This window comes from Ammospiza caudacuta, chromosome 12 (assembly GCF_027887145.1).
Source record: "Ammospiza caudacuta isolate bAmmCau1 chromosome 12, bAmmCau1.pri, whole genome shotgun sequence".
NCBI classification, from domain to species: domain Eukaryota; kingdom Metazoa; phylum Chordata; class Aves; order Passeriformes; family Passerellidae; genus Ammospiza; species Ammospiza caudacuta.
Genome location: NC_080604.1, coordinates 2,304,625 through 2,328,738, shown reverse-complemented (window position 1 = coordinate 2,328,738; position 24,114 = coordinate 2,304,625). Strand labels below are relative to the sequence as shown.

The 24,114-nt window shown below is 44.3% G+C and overlaps 1 protein-coding gene across 5 annotated transcripts in view; it reads left to right on the top strand.

The window, feature by feature from the left end:
* Positions 1-24,114, top strand: part of IQSEC1 (IQ motif and Sec7 domain ArfGEF 1) — a 300,138-nt gene that overhangs the window by 113,650 nt on the left and 162,374 nt on the right. For 4 of the 5 annotated variants that reach the window (XM_058812656.1, XM_058812653.1, XM_058812660.1 and 1 more), the window contains exon 3: positions 21,763-21,849. The exons of the other annotated variant lie outside the window; for it this stretch is intronic. In XM_058812656.1, the coding sequence (XP_058668639.1) occupies positions 21,763-21,849 (87 nt within the window). The remainder of the gene's footprint in view (positions 1-21,762; positions 21,850-24,114) is intronic. 5 annotated transcript variants of the gene reach the window in all.

Sequence of the window (24,114 nt, the reverse complement as noted above, 5' to 3'; positions counted from 1 at the left end):
GCTGTTTGTCTAAAGAAGCTTATGGTTAGAATTTATTATAATATTTCAATGATTTCTACTCCTATAGAATTGTGCACTTTATATAAGAATTGCTTTGAAAGTGTTTTTATTTTGAATTTTATGACAAGTAGAATAAACATCACAGTAATATATTCTAATTGTGTTATTAATTATGCCCTAAAAAAGTTCTGATATGTAGACTAGAGTCAAAATTTGGTATGCACTTTATATTTAATTCCCAAAATCATTTCTTGTAGTATATACTGTTGGTAGCTGCTTTCTGCAGAGGAGAATTGAAATGGGATAAACACACAGGACTGCTCCTGTATTAATTATTCTGGCATAGTATCAGGATTTCTGGCATTGTTTCAAACCATTTCTGCACATAAAAGAATAATAACAGAAATTTCCATGGTTCAACCCTGTACCTGCAAACTTTTCAAGATGCTGCCCTTGGTTGAACTGCTCAGTATCTCAAATTTCAGTTTGAAATGGGAACATTTCACTGCAGCTTCCCCATTTCTGGGGGTTTAACAGCAGAGGCTTGCTAGGAGCTGTCCTAATTGCTTTTGTTGGTCTGGAAGGTCATTTAAGTTCCTTAAGTATGCTTTTAATATGCATAACCAAAGAGAGCTGTGCAGCTATGAATAGAAAAGAGCTGCAATAACTGATGCATTGAAGAAAGCTGGTGTGCAGAGGTTTTTGGGATTATTCTGGCACCTCCCTGCATTCCCAAGGTCAGCAGTTCCCAGCGTGGCTGGCACCCAGCAGGCTCTGGGATGAGCAGCAGCTGCTGGCAGCAAGCAGAGCTGGCAAAGGCCACTCGAGGGGGTTTGTGTCTGTAAGAGTGTGTTGTGTTGTGCTGTGTTGTGTTGTTTTGTGCTGCTCTGGGAGCACAGAGCCTACTGTGTACAGGCTGGAGCTGCTGCTGGCACCCCCAGCTCTGCTGCACAAGGGTTGGTTTGTGGAGGAAAGTGCAGCAGGGCCTGGAGAGGTCTCAGAGTTTGGTTGTTAATTGCAGCCCTGAGATGTGCAGGATGTCTCTGTTTCGGCCCGCGTGTCCAAAGAACGAGTCAGAGCTCATCAGTTTTTGGTCTTGAGGTTGTTTACTAATTCTTATCTATAAAATTTTATTTCTGCCCAGCCGAGGTCTGTTCAGCAGGGCAGCCACAGGCACTCTGACCACCCTCAGGTCAGTGTTTTCCTTTTATACTACAAACTACCTATAAGATATTTACTCTTAATTCCCAATACCCATCACCTATGTTAGACAGTGCACTTCTACTCTAAACCAATCCCAAAGTGCCAACATCACTGCTGAAAATGGAGACCAAGAAGAAGAAGAAGAAAGGCTGGACACACCCAAGTTCCTCCATCTTGTCCCCAAAACTCCCATACCAAAAATCCTAAAATCTACCTTTTCACCCTGTGTTAATTGTATTATTCCACTATTCAAACCTTTGTGACTTTCAGATCCTCATACAAAGCTGGCAGTTTGCTCCAGGGGTCATAATCAAATCCCCAGGTGCTCTGGGCTGTGTGCCAGGGTCTCTGAGCCCCCAACGGGGTCCTGGCAACTCTGGACACCCAGAGAGGATGGAGGGTTGGTTTTTCATTTGCTCTTCATTCACCAAAATAATCTGCCTGGAGACATTTGGGGTTGCTCAGCCTGGAGCAAAGGAGGCTCAGGGGAGACCCTGTGGCTCTGCACAGCTCCTGACAGGAGGGGACAGCCGGGGGGGATCGGGCTGTGCTCCCAGGGAACAGGGACAGGAGGAGAGGGAACAGCCTCAGGGTGTGCCAGTGGGAGTTCAGGCTGGATGTCAGGAAACATTTCTTCACTGAGAGAGGAGTTAAACATTGGCACAGGGCAGTGGTGGAATCCTCATCCTTGGAGGAGCTCAAGAGAGGAGCAGACGTTGCCCTGGCTAAATAGGCATGGGGGTTTTGGTCTTGGAGGTCTCTTCCTGCCCTCCTAATTCTGTATTGGAAGCTCCAGAGAACCAGCACTGACATCTACATGCTTGGTTTAGAACAAAACTTACTATTAAAGTTGTATTAAAATTATTATTAAACTGAAGAGTTCTGGTGGAAAAAAATAATCCTATGTCAGGTAGTGCTGGGAGTTGTGGTTTGCATGAAAACTTTATCCCAATCATAAATTGCATTGTAAAAATGAACAAAAGTTGGGGAAGAGCAAGAGGATTGGCAAAGGGAATCCTCTACCAGAGTGGGAAACCCAAAAATATTCCAAGAGTTACCACTATCCACAGTTCTGCATAATTTTGAGCCAAAAGGGTGTTAGTGAATTTAAATAATTTTTAAAGGGTGTCAATGAATTTAAATATTTTTTGAAGGGTGTTAGTGAATTTAAATATTTTTTTTTTAAATGTATTAGTGTGTAGCAGGGAAATACTGGTGGAAAGAAACTTTGAGAGTGAAATGCCTTTAGATTAGAGCTGTACTCAGCATGGGCTGTGTGACCGTGTTCACAGGGGTTCTTGGATGAGGGAAGAGATGAGGATCTGACTCCATGTTTCAGAAGGCTTGATTTATTATTTTATGATATATATTACATTAAAACTATACTAAAAGAATAGAAGAAAGGATTTCATCAGAAGGCTAGCTCAGAATAGAATAGGAAAGAATGATAACAAAGATTTGTGGCTCGGCTCTCTGTCCAAGCCAGCTGAGTGTGATTGGCCATTAATTACAAACATCTAGCATGGGCCAATCAAAGATCTGCCTGTTCCATGCCACAGCAGCAGATAATCATTGTTTACATTTTGTTCCTGAGGCCTCCCAGATTCTCAGGAGGAAAAATCCTAAAGAAAAGGATTTTTCACAAAAGATGTCTGTGACAGGGCTGCTGCTGCCTCCCCAGTCCCTGGAGCCCAGGCTGAGTTCAGTGTGTGGGACCCAGGGGCAGGGACAGGAGATACTGGGGTGTTTGTGGGGTGGGATGTGGGCTGGCATGTGGGGTGGGCTCAGGGGGAGCTGTTTGGGTGGATGGCTCAGAGCAGAGGGTTTGCTGTGGGTTTGTTGTTGCAGCTCTGGCAGCACGTGCTCAGGCACATGTTTGTTTGGATTCTCGTGTTCAGCTGACTCATCTCAAACCACTCTGGCTGCAGGAGAATGCAGGGACTGAGAGCACACATTGAATATTGGTGCTTTTGGGTGTTTTAGGCAATACAAGTGGGGTTTTAAAATTTCTGTTGTCTTAGAACTGTCCAAAATTTCCTGTCTAAAATCTGCCATAATTCTGCAGATTCAGCTGTGCAGTGTCAGTCCCCTGATTTATCTGCAGGTAACAGATGAGGAGAATATTCCAGATGCTTTTCCACATGCAGCTGCTCCAGAGGTTTTCCAGCCCATCACACAGGTTCTCTCTGTGTGTTCTCTATGTATTATTGACAGGGCTTTTTCTCCCAGGAAATCCCCTTTGGATATCCCATTGCTCTCCTTCTGTGAGTAACAGCTTCAGGTGCAGCCTTGCACTGAGGTGTTCTCCTCCTGCATTCCTGCAGTTCTGAATTCATTCCCCATTGCCCAGAGCAGCTGTGGCTGCCCCTGGCTCCCTGCAGGTGTCCAGGGCCACATTGGAGCCACCTGGGACACTGGGAAGTGCCACTGCCCACGAGGACAGTGGGTGGGCTTTAGGGTCCCTCCCAACCCAAACCATCCTGTGATTCTGGGATTATTCCACTGAAAAATTCTTATTTGAAATTACTGGCTCAGTGACCCAGCATCAGCAAACAGCACCAAACTGGTGTCACTCCATGTGACCAGTTCAGAAAATCCTTTTGCTGACCTTCCTGTAAGGTTAAAAGACATTTTACAAACAAATACAGCAAATGCCTGACTTAGAGGAGCCCCTTGGGGAACCAGGTTACTCCAGACCTCAGCTGCGGTTTCTCTATTTCATCCTCATGTTCTCCTTTAAGCCTGTAGTGAATTTACATTTCAGCACTGAATCCATGTAATACCCATCTGGGGTTAGGTTTGTATTTACCCTGTGGAGAGAGGTGACACTGGTGTCTGTATTAACATATTGACAGATTTATTGACATCAGTTGTCTTCAGTCTTGCCTGTTTAATTAATAAAATTGATCTGCTGAACATCGAGCTAATAATTCTGGCACAAATATTCCAGCTAGTCTTGTTACTAAAATGGAAATTCAGCCTCTTATTGTGGAATCTGCCATGAGTCTGGTTGCCAAAATAATTTAATGATCCTTAATTTGTGGTTTTTGCTTCATCTAAAATGCTTAAGCTGGATTTTATTGCAACAATTAAGGACAAAATAGTTAAAATGCCTTCACAGAAAATAAATGCAAAGGAATAATCATAAAATCCCAGCTTATTTTTATGTAGAAAAGATGAAACAAATAAATTTAATGTCAGCGCGTTATGTAAGACCCATTGAACAGCAGCTGCAGTCAGAGTTTAAAGCTAGGAATAAAATACATGATTAATGTGCACCAAGGATGGAGGAAACACTTCTGAACTTCTTTTGTCTTTTATTTGCAGCCCAGTTGGCTGCTTTTCTGGCTTAGCTAATTGTTGGGTAAATGACTTTGTCACTCTGGGTTAGGTCAGAAAAACACATTAAAGGACAAAGCCACCTGCAGGGTCAGTGACACGTGGGATGCTGGGCTGGAGGCTGCTTCCCTCACCTCTCTGCAGTGATTAATGATCACACTGCCCATTAATTCCCTAATGCTTGGGAAGCCTCTGCTGGTGGCAGAGATGGCTCCACTCAGAGACCAGACCAGGAGCAGGCGTTAATTGCATCCTGCTCATTAAGGTTTGCTCTGTGCTGGCCCTTCTTTGGGGCTGTATCTGCATCACCTCCCAGTTGAAAGGTCCATGCAGGAGCATCCATCCTGGATTTTGCAGCTCCATTGTCCTGAGGATGAAGGAATGCATCTCAACAAATGCATCTCAACAAATATTTTGTACTTCTGTGATGAATAGGGGAAGAAATATAGATCAAATTAACCCAAGTTTGTGACGGTGTTCACAGGGGTTCTTGGATTGGGGAAGAGACAAGGATCTGACTCCATGTTTCAGAAGGCTTGATTTATTATTTTATGATATATATTACATTAAAACTATACTAAAAGAATAGAAGAAAGGATTTCATCAGAAGGCTGGCTAAGAATAGAAAAGAAGGAATGATAACAAAGGCAGCTGTCTCGGACTCTCTGTCCAAGCCAGCTGACTGTGATTGGCCATTAATTAGAAACATCCAACATGGGACCAATCACAGATGCACCTGTTGCATTCCACAGCAGCAGATAATCAGTGTTTACATTTTGTTCCTGAGGCCTCCCAGCTTCTCAGGAGGAAAAAATCCTAAGGAAAAGATTTTTTATAAAAGTTGTCTGCAACACAAGTTATATAATACAGTTATAAGTTATATATAATTAAAAACCTTTCCCAGGCTTGCAGCATCAGGTTTGTTTCCCAGTTCCCCATTGCAGTGGGGACTCCATGCAGATTATTTATTGCTGGTTTTTCAGCAGCCCAAACCCCTCCTGGCTCCTTGTCCCTGCTGTTCCCAGCCTGTTCCAGGGATTCCTGCTGCTGCTGGCACTGCCTGTGTCTGAAATAGTCCAGGCCTGGGCTTTTCCTCAGTATTTTGTTGTTCAGTCATGCACAAGCTGTAAGTTTATAGACTTCTTTATTTGTTCTCTGTTTGTGGCATTTTCATGGAATCCCAGACTGGTTTGGTTTGGAAAGGACCTTAAAGCCCATCTTGTTCCATTTCCTGCCACTGCCAGGGAACCAAATATCCGGAGAAAACAAATCTGTGGGATGCCTTTAAGTCTAGGACAGTTAAGGTATTACCCAGTGAAGGGTCAGGGGTGTACTCAGGGCCTGCAGAATGTGAAGGTTTAACATTTTACCTTAAAATGTACCAATTTCTTAATGGAGAGTTCAGGTTTCCTTAAAGAGGTGATCCTTTCTCCAGAGTGACATGTTTGAGGAGCTTGGATGACCAGAACAGGGCAAAACTACACAAACCAGAGGTGCCAAAAGGGGAATTGAGGGCTGTCACATAAAATGTTAACAGAGAAATTTTTAAGGTGATCAATTTAATACAAAGCATTTTATCATTTTCAGTGGAAGTTTGTTTTAGGACTGACTGAAGGCTGCAAAATTATTTGAATTTGGGTGGGAAAGACTTTTACTTTTCAAAGGCTTCCTTTTAAAAGCAGTTGTTCTGCATGGTGGGAGGAAGTATAAATACTTGTTTAAAGCCTTGTTTTAGCAGAGTTCTTAAAAGGAAGTTGTTACTTGGGGCTCAGGTTGTTTAGCAGGAAACAAATGGTGTTTAAAAGTAATGTCAGAGTACAAGTTGAAAAAGGATTTATTGTCAGTGATAACACAGAGATTTTTCCACAACTCTGACTGCTGCCAGCATTGTTTAATACTTGCAAGGGATTTTTTTGTGTGTGTGATGAGAGACAGTAAAATTCATTCAGCAGCCACTGAAATGATGCTTAGCTGAGACCTCATTTTGGTCAAGGAGTAGGTTTAATAACCACTTCTAACTATACTAAGGGTAAATGGAAAGCATGTAAGATATAAGATACAATAGAGAAATGCATTTAGCATCTATATAAAGCTCAGAACATACAGGGACAAAATTATTGCAGAGGAAATTCAACACAAGCAAATGTGAATCAACTCATCAGTAACAACCAAGCTGAAAATTAAAAGCAGCTTCCAGTGAAAGCTTTGGGGCATCTTGCTAAAATAAACAGTAGGGAAAAAATAATTCAGAGGCTTCAGACAGAACTACAAACGCTCATGAGAAACATTTCAAAATGTGATTGAAAATGAAAGAACTGAAAATGAAAATACTGTGCTCTGGCCTGAGACGTTCCTGGCAGTTCTACAGCTGTTTATTTTGCTTTGAGCTTCAATATTTTACCAGTGCAGCAATGGCCAGGGAATGTTCCATGGGGGCACACATGGCTGCAGGGAAGGGAGCACAGGGCTGGGTCCTTCCCATCACATTCCTGACATCAGCAGCTCTGCTGCAGCCCTTGGGCTTCTCTCCCTTACTCTGAGACACATTTTGTGCATTAGAGTACAAGTGCCCAGAGGAATGAGCAGTGTGTAATTACATAACTGGGGCTCAGGGGGCTGGAACCAGCCGTGGTGAGGAGTGCTTTGGATCCTGTGGCAGCCTTGTTGCTCAGGAGCTGCATGGAGCTCCACAGGCCCAGGATTTCAGGCCTGGAGCCATGGAATGGTTTGGGCTGGAGTGTCGCAGACATCGTTCATGAAAAATCCTTTCCTTAGAATTTTTCCTCCTGAGAAGCTGAGAGAGGCCTCAGGAACAAAATGTAAACATTGATTATCTGCTGCTGTGGAATGCAACAGGTGCATCTGGGATTGGCTCATGTGGTTGTTTCTAATTAATGGCCAATCACAGTCAGCTGGCTCGGACAGAGAGCTGAGCCACAAACCTTTGTTATCATTCCTTCCTATTCTACTCTTAGCTAGCCTTCTGATGAAATCCTTTCTTCTATTCTTTTAGTATAGTTTTAATGTAATATATATCATAAAATAATAAACCAAACCTTCTGAAACATGGAGTCAGATCCTCATCTCTTCCCTCATCCAAGAACCCCTGTGAACACCATCACACTGGAGGGGACATTAAATCCCATCCAGTCCCACCCCTTGCCAGGCAGGGACACCTTTCAGCAGCCCAGCTTGCTCCAACACACAGCTCAGCCTCAGGTGGAGAGTGAATGAGGGGGAGTTTTTAGGTTGTAATGGAAGTTTTTCTGTAAAAATGGTCTCAGCTCCCAGGTTTCTCTGTGAATCCCATGGTGCTGAGCTTTCTGTGTGTGTGACATGTGAGGGGAACGTTCATGGAGCCACTTCTGCTTCTGAACAAAATAACAACCTCTGGGGCTGTGTCAGGAGCAGGCAGGGTGAGGTTTTATTTGGGGTTTAGTGGGGAGGAGCTGAGCATCCATCCTGTGTTTGAGTAGAAGGTCTGAGATCTCCTGAGCAGGGACAGGGCTGTGTCTTTATCCCCTGTGGCCTCACCCAGAATTCCAACCACAAACTGCCTTTGGTTTTCTAGAATAAATCGATAGCCAAGCCTCCCAATCCAGCATGTTCATAATAAACAGGAAAACGCAAAAACTGGTTACAAATGGCTTTGCTTTTGAGTCTGTCTCAAAACCTTGAACATAAATTCAGGCCCTCATTTGAAACACACAATGTTTGACTTTGCTCAGGTGATTGTTTATTCCTCACAGCCATGGACAGAAGAGGAATCTCAGCAGAGAAAACTGGGTTTTGGGGACAGCCAGTTCTGTGGCTGTGCAGGTCACTGATGCTGGCAGGGATCAGTGTTCAGAGCACTCAGAACCACTGGGCATTTATTGGGACAGCCTGGCTGTGCTGGGCCCTGTGGAGCTCTTCCCAGGCTCTGCAGTGGGATCAGAGCCCTTGTCTTTAGTGCTTGTGGCTTGTACAGTGGTTGGGATAATGACGTGGGCATTTTATGTCCAGTTCCTTTCACACAGTGACATCAAGTGACTGTACCAGAGTCTTGCTGAGCTGGCTTTGTAGTGCTGGGGAGGACATGGCCCCAGTGTCCCCAGTTCTGCCCTACTTACTGCATTTTTTGATAAAGAAAAGCCTTTTTTAAAGTTAAAAGCTAAGGCTAAACAGCCTGTGCAGTTACTAACTCCTCACTTTGTAGTATTCAATCAATTGTGGAACATTTGAGTTCATTCTGCTAAGACACAGCCGTGGGCAGGCTTTATCCCACACTTACTCATCAGCCCAGCTCCCATTGTTCCAGGGGAGAGCTGAGGGAGACTGAGCTTGGCTAAACCAGTGTTTAACAGAAATCATGCAAATGACTCTGTTATCTTGAATAGAACTGTGGAGTTTAGGTGAGTTTAGAGCCAGATAGTTTTTTCTTCAGTTATTTTATCCAGACACATCAAACCAAAGCCAAGAACTGAACTGAAAGCTTGTCCCAAACACAAGCAACAATGCCATGCACTGAAAAGCTTCCTGTTACCCTGTCCTCCTTGAACTGGATTGATTATCACCCAGGGAGCCCCTTTCTGTATACCTGGGTAAGTCATTCCTCACTTTTCATTTGACCAGTGCGCTGTCAGACGTCTGCAGAAACTGGAATTAACAGCAGAAGAATGCACCAAGCTGCCAGGCCTGTTTATTCTCTTCCTCATATGCTGCTGGTGATTGAGGTACTTGACCTTGCAGTGCTTGGAAAGCTGTTTTATGGGATTCTTTATGGAATGGTGTTGTTTCCTTAGCAGGCATTCATCATTTATGTGATGTACTGGTGGCTGTGATGTCCAAGTTCAGGACACAGAAGCACCTTTTAAAATTGTACTTTTCCAGCGCTCTGTGTTTGGTATCTGCTAAAAATGAAGCAGTATTTGAATCATTATAAAGCTTCCTTGGAAGGCAAGACGCCTTTAGGCTGTGCAGCAGAAAAAAGCCACTCATCTAAATCTGTATTTCTCTGAATTCCCTTAATTTGTGCAAAAGATAATTCAACTTTGAAAGCTGACAGGTACCTGTGATCATGTCAGTGCCTCCCAGGGTCTCATATCTATGTTCAAGGTATGGCTGCTGCAATCCAGGCCTCCAGTGTGGCGTGGGGACACTGTGCTCTGGAGCCTGACCTGTTCCATGAGCCCGTGGGGCTGGAGTTACAGGATCAAACTCCCAGGGAAGGATTTGGGAACTGCACCAACAGAGATATTTGGGGATGGGCACACCAGGCTGGATTCTATTGTAAATCAAAGGTGACTCCGAATGAAGGGAGAGAATGATGAGGAGGACTCCATGGAAATCAGAATAATTTATTATACTATATTATATACATTTCATCTAAACTGAATCTGCCCAGCACTCTACTCTGCTCACACTGCCCAGAATCTCGTGGCTGTCACCAGCCCACAGTCCCACACACACACCTGGCCCTGACAGGCCAAGGAAACAAAACACCATCACTGTGGGTAAACAGTCTCCATATTGCATTCTACTGTGGCACAAACACAGGCACAGCAAGTGATAAGAATTGTGTTTTCCCTTTCTCTGAGGTTCAGAGAATGTGAATTTCAGAAATCCTTGGGAAGAATTGTGCCTTGCTTTTCTCTGTGAAGAGAAATGTGGTGATAGGATTCCCTGGAGCTCACTCTGCTGGGTGGGGCAGCACCACATCAAGTGGGTATTTATGGAGTTTTCTTAGGAGAAATCCTGCTGGAGCACCTGTTGGTGCTGGATCCAAGCCCTACATGCCACTTATGTGGGAGAATGAGGAATTTTGGGGCCTTTGCTTCCCCTCTGGTTTCTTAGTGCATTCCATGGCACCAGCACATGCTGATGTGACTTGAGGCTGCTCTGAGAATTCTATAAATTATCATCAAATTTACTTTTGTAAACCAAAGTGCACCTCTGCTAGGCAGAACCATGGAATCAGGGAGTGGTTTGGGTTGGAAGGGACCTCAAAAATCACCATGTTCCACCCCTGCCATGGCAGGGACACCTCCCACTGTCCCAGGCTGTTCCAAGCCCCAGTGTCCAGCCTGGCCTTGGGCACCGCCAGGGATCCAGGGGCAGCCACAGCTGCTCTGGGCACCCTGTGCCAGGGCCTGCCCACCCTCACAGGGAACAATTCCTGTTTCCCAATATGCCATCTATCCTTTCTGTCTGTCAGTTCGAAGCCATTCCCCCGTGTCCTATTGCTCCAGGCCCTTTAAAACAGTTCATCTTCCTTGCTGGCTCCTTCAGGTACAGTGAGGCTGCAGTTAGGTCACCCTAATTCATTTGCAGATTGGTTTGGACCAAAGATCTCCTGCCTCCCCGATTTTTTATTTTTGTTTTTAAAGTTTTGCAGCATCTTTGGCAGTTCCTGCTCCCCTGGAGCCCTGGGAGCTGTGTGGGTGCATCAGGAGGATTTGGCCGCCCCCCGTCCTTCTGGAAATGGGACAAGTGGCCATGGAGCTGATCACTTGACCATGGCAAATGAGCTGCCCTCATCAGTGTGTTCTGGTGCATATTTAAGTTAATAATGTGAGCAGATGGTCATTGCACTGATTCATGAGGGAAGGGAGGGAGCTTGGCTTGGGAACGTCAGGGCTGAGCGCTGAGCATCGGGGCTGGGCAGGAGGAGGGCAGGAGCAAAGCTGAACAAAGCTCACTTTTGTACTCTCTGGGGTCTCTTGCTTTGGGTTTTAGTTTGGTTTTCTCTTTTACAAGTACCACCGAATAAAATCAAGCAGAGGTGACTCATCAGGCCTGCAGAAATGATCATTTCCCTGGAGGGGAGGTTTGTAGAGCACAAGCAGGATGGTGCTGAAGTGTTTGCACCTCTGGTGGTGCTAAAAAGGGGGAGATGGGGAGGCTGTCGCCTGTAGAGTTATGAAACTTCTCACTCTGCTGTTGCTATTAAAGATGACAGCTCTTCTGCAGGGAAAAGGTAACACTGGAGTAATAATTCTTCAGTAATTTTTTTTTTTTTTTTGCAAAGAGCAACTTTGTTTAAATCTCTTCCCATTTAGTAGGATTTAACTAGATTTTCAAGCCAGAAGCTAATAGTATAAAATATTCAGCTGCTCTCCTCATTAGCCAAACTGGGAAGTTCACAAATCCCCAACCTGCAGCAGCTCTCAGGAACAGCTTGATTTGCTTCTTAATTCTGCAATTTTCACAGGAGAAATGCTGTATACAGAGGAATATCCTCTTGAGCAAGAGCTTAATCTCATGTTTAGGTTGCTGTTTCTCCTGGTTGCTGATTAGCTTTGCTGTCTTATCAGTTTATGTCATAGTATGTGACTATAAATTGACTTTGCAGTGAGGAGGGAATACGTTCGTCTTCACAGATGCTGCTGTTTCCATGGAGATAAAAGGACCAATGGCCTTTTCTTGGTTTGGACTGTACTACAGTGAGCAGGCAGAGATGGTGCATTCGAAAATGCAACATTTGGTGCTTTGATATTTCCGTCTAAATAGCAAATGAGAAAGCATATTGTTCCTCCTTGGTGATGAAGTTGAATAATAAATACAGCTTTGGGACTTTTCCTGCAAGCAGAAAGCGAGCCCACCAGGAATGTGAGGACAGCGTGGCTGGTTTGTGCTTGCTAAACCTCCTCTCTGGGTAAAACCTTTTGGCTTTGCAAAATATAACCCTGTAGAGCCTTTGGGTTTATCTGATGCAGTGTTTGATGCTGGTTACATCACCAGCTTACTTATCCGTGATGTTCCACCGTGGCTAAGCCTCAATGAGCGTGCAAAAGCTGTGAATGTGATTTTTTTTTTTTTTTTTACTTTATTCTTGTTCCTTGAGAAAGAGCTTTTCTACCTCAGATTGCGTGAAAGAAAATATAAATTCCAAGGCCACCCCCCTTCCAGGATGGCTTGCAGAAGGTGTTATTTGTGAGTACCTTTTCCTTCTTCATCTGTTGTCACCCCTCTGATTTCTGTGTTGAGGATTCCAGAAGTGGGAGTAGTGATCAGTTTATTGTTGGGTAGGTTTCTTTCCACGAACCATTTTTAGGGTGTTACCTTTTCTGGTAGATAAATGCTCTGTATATTAAATGTGTTTAGATGATGATGATGATGATTGTGCATGTGGGTATTTAAAAATACAGTGTCATAAAGTGAGTAGTCTGTGTTTAGCAGGGGGAAAAAATGAGGAAACTCTTCACTTTGCATCCAAGCAGCAATGCAGGGTGCTAGAAATTCTGTCTGTGATGAGTCAAGGATCTCTCTTCCATTTTGTTGGAATGCTTTGTCATATTAAAGTGCAATCTGTCTTTTCAGAGCAGAAATAAAATGCAAACAGCAGAATGTGCAGTGCAGCCCTGAGCAGTGTCAGACCGAGGAGGCAGAGTTCCCTGTGGTTTTGCTGTTACCTTTATGCTGATAAAAACATAAAGATGAAACATTCATTGATTATCATTCCCTGGAGCAGTTTCTGGAGGGTTGAGGGCAGACACAGGAGCTGATTCTGCTGTGGGCTGAGGAGCCCCTGTGGGAGCTGAGCCTGAGGCTTGGGGCTCAGGACTCAGCCAGTCTGGAGCATGGAGCTGGTGCTGGGATGGATGGGGCACACAGGTGGTTTGCTCCAAAAAGGGACCAAACCAGGCGGGAATTGATGGGACACACAGGGTTTGCTCCAAAATGGGCACAAAGAGGAATTGATGGAACACACAGGGTTTGCTCCAAAATGGGCACAAACAGGCAGGAATGGGCCCTTGGATTTGTCCTCACTCCCAGTCCAGGGCCTTGGAGATGCTGTACCTCTGTTTGCAGTTCTTAGCCCTGGTTAACCATCCATCCCTTTAGGGTTAAATTTGGGGGTTCCAGAGGGTCCTGCATGAAACACATGTAATTGTCATCCTCAGCCTTTTCCAGTTATTTTAGCAGTGCCTCTGAGCAGCCTGATTTGAGTAAATCTGCTCCATGTTCAGCAGCACCATCCACACACAGGCGGAGTAAATAAAACCATTCAAAACCAGACTCCTCCAATAGAATAACAAAAGAATATTAGTATATGTCTTAGAGTTTCCTTCAGCTTTTTGTGTTGTGCTGAAGGGGTGAATGGTAAAGTTGAAATGTTTTAAAATCAAAATAAATGCGGAGCATTTTGTAGGAAGTTGAAATAAGTAAACTTGGAGAACAGGCTGCAGCCTTGCAGGTATGCATGGATCAGCCTGAAACATCCTGCTGTGTGTTTGTCCATGGGAGAACAGCTCTGGTTGTGTTGGACTCCATTTTAATTTGGGTCCTGGGATTTGGGGATTCTGTAACTCTCAGCAGGGAATGGATTTCACAGAGTGCTCATCATGTAAGGGGGGTAAGGGATATTCAATCCCTGTGTGTTGCTGTATTTAACAATGAGTTTGCAGTCTTATTTACAGACCCATCTTGTGCAGGATTTTCCTGTTTTGCTGCTTACACCTTTGGTATCTTGTACCCACCTCAGCACGTTGCTGTACAAAACAAGATGTGGGTTCTGCCTCCTACTATAATTCTGTGTTTTAACTCCTGTGTAAGAGAGCTGATGCTGATGGTTGGAAAGGGGAAAATGTAAGCTGGGAATTTTTTAAAGAACTTACTCTTAAGAACACATGCATACAGAAAATCTTCATGTTCTTTAAAAATTATGGGTTCTCAATACTGAAAATGTTTGTTAAACTGTTATACACCAGTCCTTCAATGCTGAGTAAGTTTTCAGATGCAACCTTACATATAACAACTCTGTCAGTGTTCTTGTGATATGTATATATATACATGCCAAAGATCTTTGCCATTGAAAGTATCTTTTTAAAGATAAAAATATCTTTTTCATCTTTAAGTGTTGAAAGCCTGGTTGTTGCTGTTCTAAGAAAAGCTGAACAAGAGTGTCACACTACTTGGATTAGTGAAAGCAGTTTTTTCAGCTGCTGCACTGAATAGAACATATGTCACTGGAGCATTGTTTTAAGTAACAGGATTTGCCTTGCTGTAAATCTCTCCTGCTGTATCTGGGTAATTTCATTCTTTGTACTTTGTTATTTTGCCTCTTTCATCAGCTGCAAATCCAATATGTATAACTGGAACTGCTCAGCTTTGGGTTTGCTGTGTTATTGCTCTGTGAAATTATAGATGTGCCTGTGTTCTATGATGGGAGTTGTAGTTTCTTGAGGATTTCTGGGGCCTGATTTAATGATGTGGGACATACAGAAAAGAAGTGGTGAATATATCCACACTCTCATTTAATCTAAAAGATATTTTCCTTCTCTCATGTCTCTTTGCTCTTAATTTCTGGGTTTGGACTGTGTGGGGTTTTTCCTACAAATTTTGACAGCTCTAGGAACAACTGACACAAGTGCATCTTATGAGTCCTGTGAATTATTCTACATTACCCTGTGCCATAGATGGGGTTCTAGTTAAGACTTAAAAGGATTTTTTTCTAATTACAAGCATCTACATATTAATAGTCTTAATTAAATTCACCCTAGTTCCAGCTAACCCAGGATTGGAGCAAACTGTGCAGGGATGCAGAAGGATCCCTCCTGCCTGTTTGTGTAGGCTGGTACTGCATTTTCATGAAACCTAAAAAAGTTTATAATAATTATTTCTAATTCTCTGTAATGCTAATAAGTGTTGTGTTCTAGGATGGGACAAAATAATGGCTGTTCCTTGTTTAGTATGCTGGGCCTGTGGTGCTTCCATTCTCCCAGGAGATGATAATTATTTACAGGCCCTTTGATGGAGGAGAGGTCAGTGAGAGTGTGCCTGATGATTCCATTGAAAAATCCAGCTGTGGGCACTTGAGCTGGGAATGCACAAAGGGAAGCATTATTCCCAACAAGAACTCCCAGTCTGCAGTTCTGCTGTGCCGGGTACAAATCCTGCTATTAAATCATTCCGGTGACAACCAGATTTGATGAATTCTGGAACAAAATTTAGTGGTCTGTACTCTGGACTGTGTGTGCTGCTCGTTTGGAACTGCAGCTTTTGTTGAGCATCCTTGTAGCTGGTGAAAACATCTTTCATTCCTGTGAAGAGGAAATGAATTCTGGAATGCTGTTAGCCAGGTTCTGACTATTGCATGGAGGGGAGGCAGCAATGGGAGGAGGGAGATGCCAGCAGAGCAGCTTTGCAGCATATGGCTGTGCTGCTTGTGATGTGTGGGTGAGGTTTTTGACTCCCAAACTCCTGCAGAGTAATGACACTGGTGTTTACCTGCCAGCAGCTGTCCTGCTGCCTCCCTGGGGTTTGGTGTCCAAGGAGCTGTGCCCAAAGAGACACCCTGGGCTCCTTGAGAGCAAAGCAAAGATTTGCTCCAGGAGCAATCCCTGGGCACGTTCCCACTGTGCCCAGGCAATGGAGGTAGGAGTTGAGCTCCTCCTGCAGTGTGTGCTGGTCTCTGCTGTGATCTGGAAGGGTTTTGTGGATGCAACCATAAAAGCAATGGCAGTATTTAATGTTGTGGGGCTGCCATCCAAAAGAGTGCATGCCAGGAAATTAATTAATAATAACAACACTGGGAAAAAACCATAATAATGTCTGTGTGCCACCACAGCTTCTCTGTGATGTGCTTGGCTGCAGAGTGCTGGACATGCAGTGGGGTGAAATGAATAGCAAAGAAGAGAAGGTTTCACAGTGCTGCTTCCAAAACCAAAATCATACTGCCCTGCGTATTTTGGGCAAGGAACAGTAGGAATTTGTCCTTGGAAATGGGAATGTGTCGTGTCCTTAATCACCTTGAAGTGGCCACAGCCACAGCTGCAGTCAAACCTGGGCTGGGACAGTGGGAGCTGCCCTGGAAAGCTTCCTGCTGCTTTCTCTGCTTTCCAAAAGCTGTCCTGTGGCCTGGGACAGGATTTTCATTCTGGAAGCCCTTCTGACAGGTTAATAAACTTGTTAATAGCAAGCATTTAGCTGGAGTTGATGTGGGTCTGTATTATTATGACTTTTACTGTTCATCACCTCTTTGGGTATCCTTTGATTATATTTCAAATGTTGCTCCTCATGAAGGTAATGGTTGGATTTATTAAACAAAACCAGGACAGACTTTATTAGTTTCTATCTACAGTATTTTCTAATCTCAGCTGTTGCCATAACTCTGGATCAACTTGAGAAAGAAAATTTCAACTTGTAAAATAATGTTACTCTTCAACAGGATAAAACACTGGGAAATGCAAATATTCTTTTTAATAGATCCAATCAAACAAACCGTTCTTGGCTCCCTCAGCTGACATGGAGGGAATGGGCTGAAGCAGGGGATGGATTTGTCTGTCCCTCCTGCTGTTCCCAAGCTGATTTCAGAAGGATAGGTGCACACAGCCATCCAGGACAGCAGCCTCTGTTGGGGTTGTTTCTTCCAAATTCTCATTGCAATGTGAACTTTATGGGAAAATGTGCCAGAAGAAAGGGAAGAATCCTGGCAGATGGAGGGGAACAGCTTGTTGTTCCAGACCAGAGGAGGAATGGAGAATGGAGTCAGGGCAGCAGCAAAGGGCAGGAGGTGCTGAGCAGCTCCTCTCATCAGCCACATCATTAACTGCAGACAGGCTCCTCCAGCTGTGCTCCTGCTCCCATTCTCCTCAGTCTCAGGGTTTGGAACCTCTTGCAAGAAGAGGCTCTCAGACAGTGATGGTTTAATAATTCTGCTGAGAATTCCACAGCAGCAGAATGAGCAGGGGTGGATGGATGTCCTGTGCCACCACGGTGTCCTGGGCAGGGACAAGCTGCCCCCAGGCTCCCAAACCTGCCAGGAGCATCTGCTGCCCCTGAGAACATTGTGAGAGCACAGGATAACCTGTTAGAGAAAAAGCAATTCCAGGTTAATGGCCTCGTGCTCTGCTCTGCCAGGTTGTTTAAAAACCAATACTGAGAAAATTGTCTGCTGAGTTTGGGAGGCTTGTGGGGGATTGCAAGAGAAAATGAAAGAAAAAATAAAAATAGTTCTGGCTTTATGTGATGACCAGTAGTTGATTTCTTTTTATTTGTACATCTGAGCAAGGCTCTAAAACCAGAAGATTAAAAAGAATTGTCATTTCTGTTTGCTGCTGGACAGGAGAGTGCTGTTAAAGTGAGTGGGTTCTGATGGCAAACATGATGGGGTTTACAGAGGGTGGGAGGCACAGCCTGGGGGCTGTGGGCTCTGTTAGGAGCTGGGTTCCTCCTGCTCTGTGGGGGAATGAGATGTCCAAGGTTTGGGTCCGGTTTGGCTCTGGTTTTGCTGGCAGACTCCTCTGCTCTGCCAAGATCCTCGTGCAGGGATTCACAGGGGTTGATGTCACAAGGGGAGAGCTGGAAGGAGCTTGGCCTGGGAATGGGAAATGGCCAAACTTCCACATGCAGCAATGGGCCAGAAACTGGAATTACCAGCAGCAGCCTTTGTCAGCTGTCATTTGTCTTGTCCTGGTGCTGAAGTACCCGTGCTCTCTTTGTAATCCTAAATCATCCTTTGAAGAACAGCAGCCACAGATGTGGAAACTAATCTTCACAGGGCTGAGTATCTGCGAGACTGTGAACAGGAGCAGTGATTAATTCTCCTCCAAATGATTGAAATGGATTTCTTCTGATGTCTTTAGGTGTTAAAAATTAGCAAATGAATTCTAGCTTGAATGCAAACTTGTGTTGAAGGCTGATTGCAACATATAGCTGTGAAGTTTAAAAAATAATTAAACCTCCAGCCAAACCAAACAAACAAACAAAGGGATTGGAACTGTAAACATTCTGTGGTATATTACAGAGGGGTAGATGACTGCAAGTGCTGTTTTGCAGGTGACTGAAGGCACAAAATGCCACATATCAGTCTTAAATTGCAGTGGCAGATTTACCCCATTGCTTTGGGTAGAATGAGCATTAGTCAGGGGCTGTAAAGCCTGAGCCTCATCACTGTCAGGCTGCCATGAGTCACTGAGATCTGGAGGAGCCCAGACAGAGTTGAGCTATTCTGAATTTCAAACTTCAGAGCAGAGCCCAGACCTTGTGTTTCCTCTGCCTATGGTGGGCCCAGGATGCTGTCTGAGGATCCATCCTGCTGTGTGGGACAGCAGGGACCTGGTGGCCCTCAGTGCCAGCCTCAGCTGAGCCCTGTCCCCTGTGTCACCTCCTCACCTGTGGCGGTGTAGGGACATCCTTGGGCAGCTCCAGCTGCTCCCAGGACGGGAATGCTGCATTCCTGCTGCTCCTGGGAAGCTCCTGAGCCCAGGGCTGTGCCACAGTGAGCACAAACCACAGCCAGAGCATGGGGAGAGCTTCTCTTTGTGACAATTCACTCGTGGGGAAATTTGGAAGGAATTTGAGATGAGTCCTCTGAATTGTATTTGATGATGTGGTTTATTTTTCTTATCTTCTGTGTAGGCAGGAGGGCTGAGTTCAGCTCACATTGTTACAGCACAGTTCAGAAGGTCACAAAACCCTTAGTGACAAGACCTTTTAAGGAATTATTGACTAATAAAACACCACTAACAAAGATATTTATGTTTTTTAACCCAGTCCTTAAATATTTCACCTTACAGACCCATACTACAATATAAACTTTCTTAACCAATCATGTTATGACAGACAACCCTACAGTACTGCATTCTAAGCTCCTTATTTACCTCTGTAACAACTTTGTTTTTTCTATATCCTAAACTCTAAAGCTCTAAACTTTCCTTTACTTGACATATCTCTACTTCAAACTATAAATCCACATTCTCACTTCTAGCACCTAAGTTTAAAAACCTTTTCCAAGCTCTCAAATCAAATCCTGTGTTTAATTCTAAACTTTAGTTCACAGACCCAAAATTGTATGAGTTCCTTACATTTCAGATTCTGTGGTATTTTTGGGGTCCCCGGAGATAGGAGGAAAGATGAATATGACTCTGTGTTCTTAGAAGGCTGATATGATATGATATGATATTATTATATTATATTATATTATATTATATTATATTATATTATATTATATCATATCATATCATATCATATCATATCATATCATATCATATTATATTATATTATATTATATTATATTATATTATATTATATTATGCTATACTTAACTATACTAAAGAATAGAGAAAGGATACAGACAGAAGGCTTAACAAAATAATAATGAAAACTTGTGACTCCTTCCAGAGTCCCAACACAGCTGATGGTGATTGGCCATTAAGTAAAAACAATTCACATTAAACCAATCAAACAAGCACCTGTTGGATAAACAATCTCCAGACCACATTCCAAAGCAGCAAACACAGGAGAAGCAAATGAGATAATATTGTTTCCTTTTTCTCTGAGGCTTCTCAGCTTCCCAGGAGAAGAATCCTGGGCAAGGAGGATTTTTCAGAAAATGTGATGGTGACAAGATTCCACCACCTTCTTGATTGTCCACGTTCTTTTGGAACCCAGGAATATTGGAGCAAGACATATTCAGGGAGCCTTGAGGGCAGAATGATTTTGGAAGAGCCAGGAGCAAGCTCTGTTCAAAAAGCTTTATTGAGCAGAGCTGAATCCAGAGAGATTCTTTCATATTCTTTCATATTTCACTGGTTAATTCTCTGAAGAAAGAGACTTCTGTGTAGGAAAAGAACAGTGGTGGGAATGGAATCTGGAGCACTCTCCTACTGATTTTCTGCATTTCCTTCTTTTGCTTTTGCTGGAAGAACCAGGTATGGCCAGGAGGAGCAGGTTCCTCATGAGAACAGTTCCCTGCCCAGGGTGAGACTTTTGCCCTTCTGCCCCAGGACTGAGGGGAGCAGCTCGTGTGGAGCACTGTGTGCTTTTCCTGACAGAAAATCAGCTTTGGCTGCTTTGATGGAGCCCATCAACGCTTTCAGTGTTGTTCTCCATCTTTGGTTTGAGGTTTTTTTGTGATCCCAAGGGGTTTGAAGGTGCCCTCATGGGTACCTGAGCCCTGTGAGGTGTCAGATTCCACACTGGGGTGTGTGTGGGCTGAGCCACATCTCCAAAAGCTCAAGCACTTCACAGGAGTTACCACCTTTGGACAGAAATCCAGCTGATCCTGGCCATGCAGTTGCTGACACAGTGTTGGCAGCAGGAATCACAACGGGCTGACCTTGCCTTTTTTCCTAAGGATTAGTAACTTACTCCTTCCTGAACAAAGCCTGACTTCTTTTTGCTTAACTGCTCTCTTTGATCTCGTAAGAAAGTGACCTCACAGGATTCACTTTAAGCCTCAGGGATGCAGAAGAATCAAAATCAATCTTCTGAGACTTCTATCAAAACACAAGAGAAAGATGGGGGTTAAAAAGTGCATTTGTGTACACAAGCACACACACACCCCCTCTGTTAACTGTCAGGCTGCATGCTCACAAGTTAAAGGAGGATTTTCAATTTAACAGCTCCCTCGTCCACTCAAAGAGCTAGGAGATATTGATTATTTTTTTATGATTTCCTAGAAGAATGCTGTGTCCTGAGAAATTTGATTAGGTGGATTTATTGTGGAAGACTTGCTGTGCTGAGCCTTGTTTAATGTTTCCTGGCACAAACACCAGGAACCAGGGACGTGTGCTGTGTGCTGCTTAAAGATTTCCCAAGCTTTCCTTCAGAGGGGGAAACCTCTTGTCTGGTTTTGTTTTAGTGAAACAACACCAATCTAATGATCTGGGCTGCAGAATATCTTTGTGCTGTGAAGGATTTTTTGTTTTCTTTCTGTGCTTTATGAACAAATTTGAACAATTAAACTGCTATTGCACAGGTCTGAATATTGCTTAAAACACAGGTGAAACTTGGGTTCTTTCACATTGTTTTGCCGTATGTTTTTCATTGCTGGGCTTGAAGAAAGCTTTGTGTCCATGTCCATTGCACTGTCCCTCCTCATGCAGAGCACTGTGCATCATTAATTCCATGGCCAGAGAACAGCCTGACTGGTGCAGAGTAAGGTGCAGCCTAAAGCTTCATTTCCACAGGGATTTCAACCCTCAGAGTTTCAGCTTTGCCTCCCTCCCACCTGGCAAGGCAAACCCCAGGCCTTCAATTGGCATTTGATCTTAATCCTGCAGCAAACCTGTGATTGACTCCTCACTGCAGCAGCTCCTCCCCATCACTGTGGTGTGTGCATTTAACCCTGGCACCGTTCCCCGTGTCCCCTGGCATCCAGATCTCACAGCTGTGCCTCAAATTGCAGCCCCCGCTCTCCTGAGTTTCCAGTTCTCCTGTCAGCACCTGCCTTCCCCTCAAGAGCCCCTTTCTCAACACTGCTGGTTTGACTTTGTGTTTCTCCTTGTGTCGTAGGTCTTTAAATACTCTGCACCAGTTTTGCTGTCCAGCTCCATTGTACCATTCCCAGCTAGCTGTCCCTGCCACACACTCAGAGTACAGGTAAGAGTAGACATGCTCCACCCTCTGCTGCTCTTTGAGGGACATCTGGTGCTGCCACTTGGCATGAGACAAGCAATAGTTGCTTAAGTTTTAAAAGGAAAAAGAAAATTGGAACAAATATCCAATATTTTTGAGGTCTTGTAGGGTAGCTGTGGATAGACCCATCACTGCAGTGAGTCCTTCTCTCAGGCACTCTGGAATTACTCTGTAAAGTGAGTGCCATGTGCTTTAAGGGCACATCCCCCTTTACCTTGCAAAGGTAGGGAGAAGGGAGGTGCAGGCTGAGCTCCCATGTGAAATACACTGAAATATTTACATAATTTATGGAGGATATTGATGTTTTCCTTAGCAACTCTTTTTTTTCACCCCTGCCAGTAGGTGAGGAATTCATCCATGTGCTTAACCCTCTGAAGGTTAAAGGCATGGACCTGCCCAGGGCTCAGCACTGCCTTGGATTTGAGTGAAATAAAGGGGTTTAAAACACATCCAGGCCCTGAATACATCAAAAAGACACATTTTCCAGCTCATATTGCTTCTTTTAACATAGATGCCTTTACTATCTATGTGTTCTCTTTGATCCAATGCAGAGAGCAGCAATTACATCCCATAGTACAGTTTATTGTCAATGCCAGTGTTTATTGTAACATCTTAGAGAAGCATCAGAGGGCAGCTAATCTCAGCCATTGGAAATGTGAAAACTGTTAAAAAACTGTGCATGCCATGGAAAATATTGTCTGGAATTTTTACTTCTGCTATTAGCAATCGACTTAGTGATAATTGCCAGCTCATGAATAATATTTATATCAAAATATTGGAAGCCTGGTGCTGAAAAATCAAAATCACTTTGCACGGGTAATAAGGAAAGACAAAAGCAAACAATGAATCCTAAATCTGTAAATGCATAAACATATTTCTGGTTTGAATATTTCATCCCCTAGTTACCTCTATCCATGCATGCTTGGATTCACCCTGTTGGTTTGTGTTGCAGCATCTGTTTGTGTGCTTGGTTTTTTTTCTCCCATCAGAGCCCTTCATTTATTTGGTGGTAGTGAGTCCATAGTTGAGTTGTAAGACAGCTCAAATTCCTTTGGTGAGGAGCAGGGCCTGAAAACTCTTAGATTCCCTGCTTGCTTTTTAGTGAGGCTTTTAGTTTTCCTGTGTCCTTAGTTGATAGTGCTTTAATTTTAAGGATCTTCCTGTTGGGATGTTGATGGGAAAACCAGCTGTTCTTGAATGTCTCAGTGTCTTGCTCCACACAGGGTGTTATTTTTATCAGTGATATTTCTTGTGGAATTAAAGCCTAGAGCAGCTTAACTTTGTGCTTGAAAATTCTGAATTTCTTCAGGGTTTTTTTGTGCAGTGAGGACAGGAGTTCCCTGCTCTGGGGGTGCAGAGCCTGAGCAGTTTCAGAGTGCTGTGGGACCTCCAGCTGATGGCTCAGGGCTGGGGGTGTGGAAGGAGCTCATCCCTGGCCCTGTTTCAAGGAAATATCAAGGAAATTTGGGCTCAGGGGGGACCTTGTGGCTCTGCAGAGCTCCTGCCAGGAGGGGACATCCAGGGGAAATGGGGCTCTGCTCCAGGGAACAGGGATGGGAGGAGACGGAACAGCCCCAGGCTGGGCCAGGGCAGGCTCTGGGTGGAAATCAGGGCAAATTCTTCACTCAGAGATTTCCAGCCCTGGCACAGGAGCCCTGAGCAGCTGTGGGTGCCTGGCAGTGTGCAAGGCCAGGTGGACAGGGCTGGGAGGGACAGTGGAAGGTGTCCCTGCCATGGCTTTCAGTCTTTCCAACCCAGACCAGCCTGGGGCTCTGTGAACAGGGGGAATATGGAAAAGCTGCAGCCAGCCTCTCCCAGGGACAGGAGGCAACCAAACCAAACTGCAGCAAGGAAAATTCAATTAGACACAAGGTAGGGAGAGAGGGAATCTCACCATGATCTTGGCCAAACGCTGGAGCAGAGGCCAGCAGAGGGTGAGGGGTCTCTGTCCCCAGCCATGCTCAGGTCAGTGGGACAGCCCTGGCTGCACCTGCTCTGAGCAGGGACTGCACTGTGCACACCTCCACCAAATCATCCTTCACCCCACAGCACTCTGTTCTTGGGAAGCATTAAAAGAGCTGCAAACCACAATATTTTAGTCTATACGATTTAATTCCAAATGACACTGCAATGTTTATGCTGTCCCTGCTGACAGATGTGCTGCTGTGCTGGAGCCAGGCTGTTACCATCATCCTCGTGGCCGGAATTGGTTTGGTTTGCCCATAATTT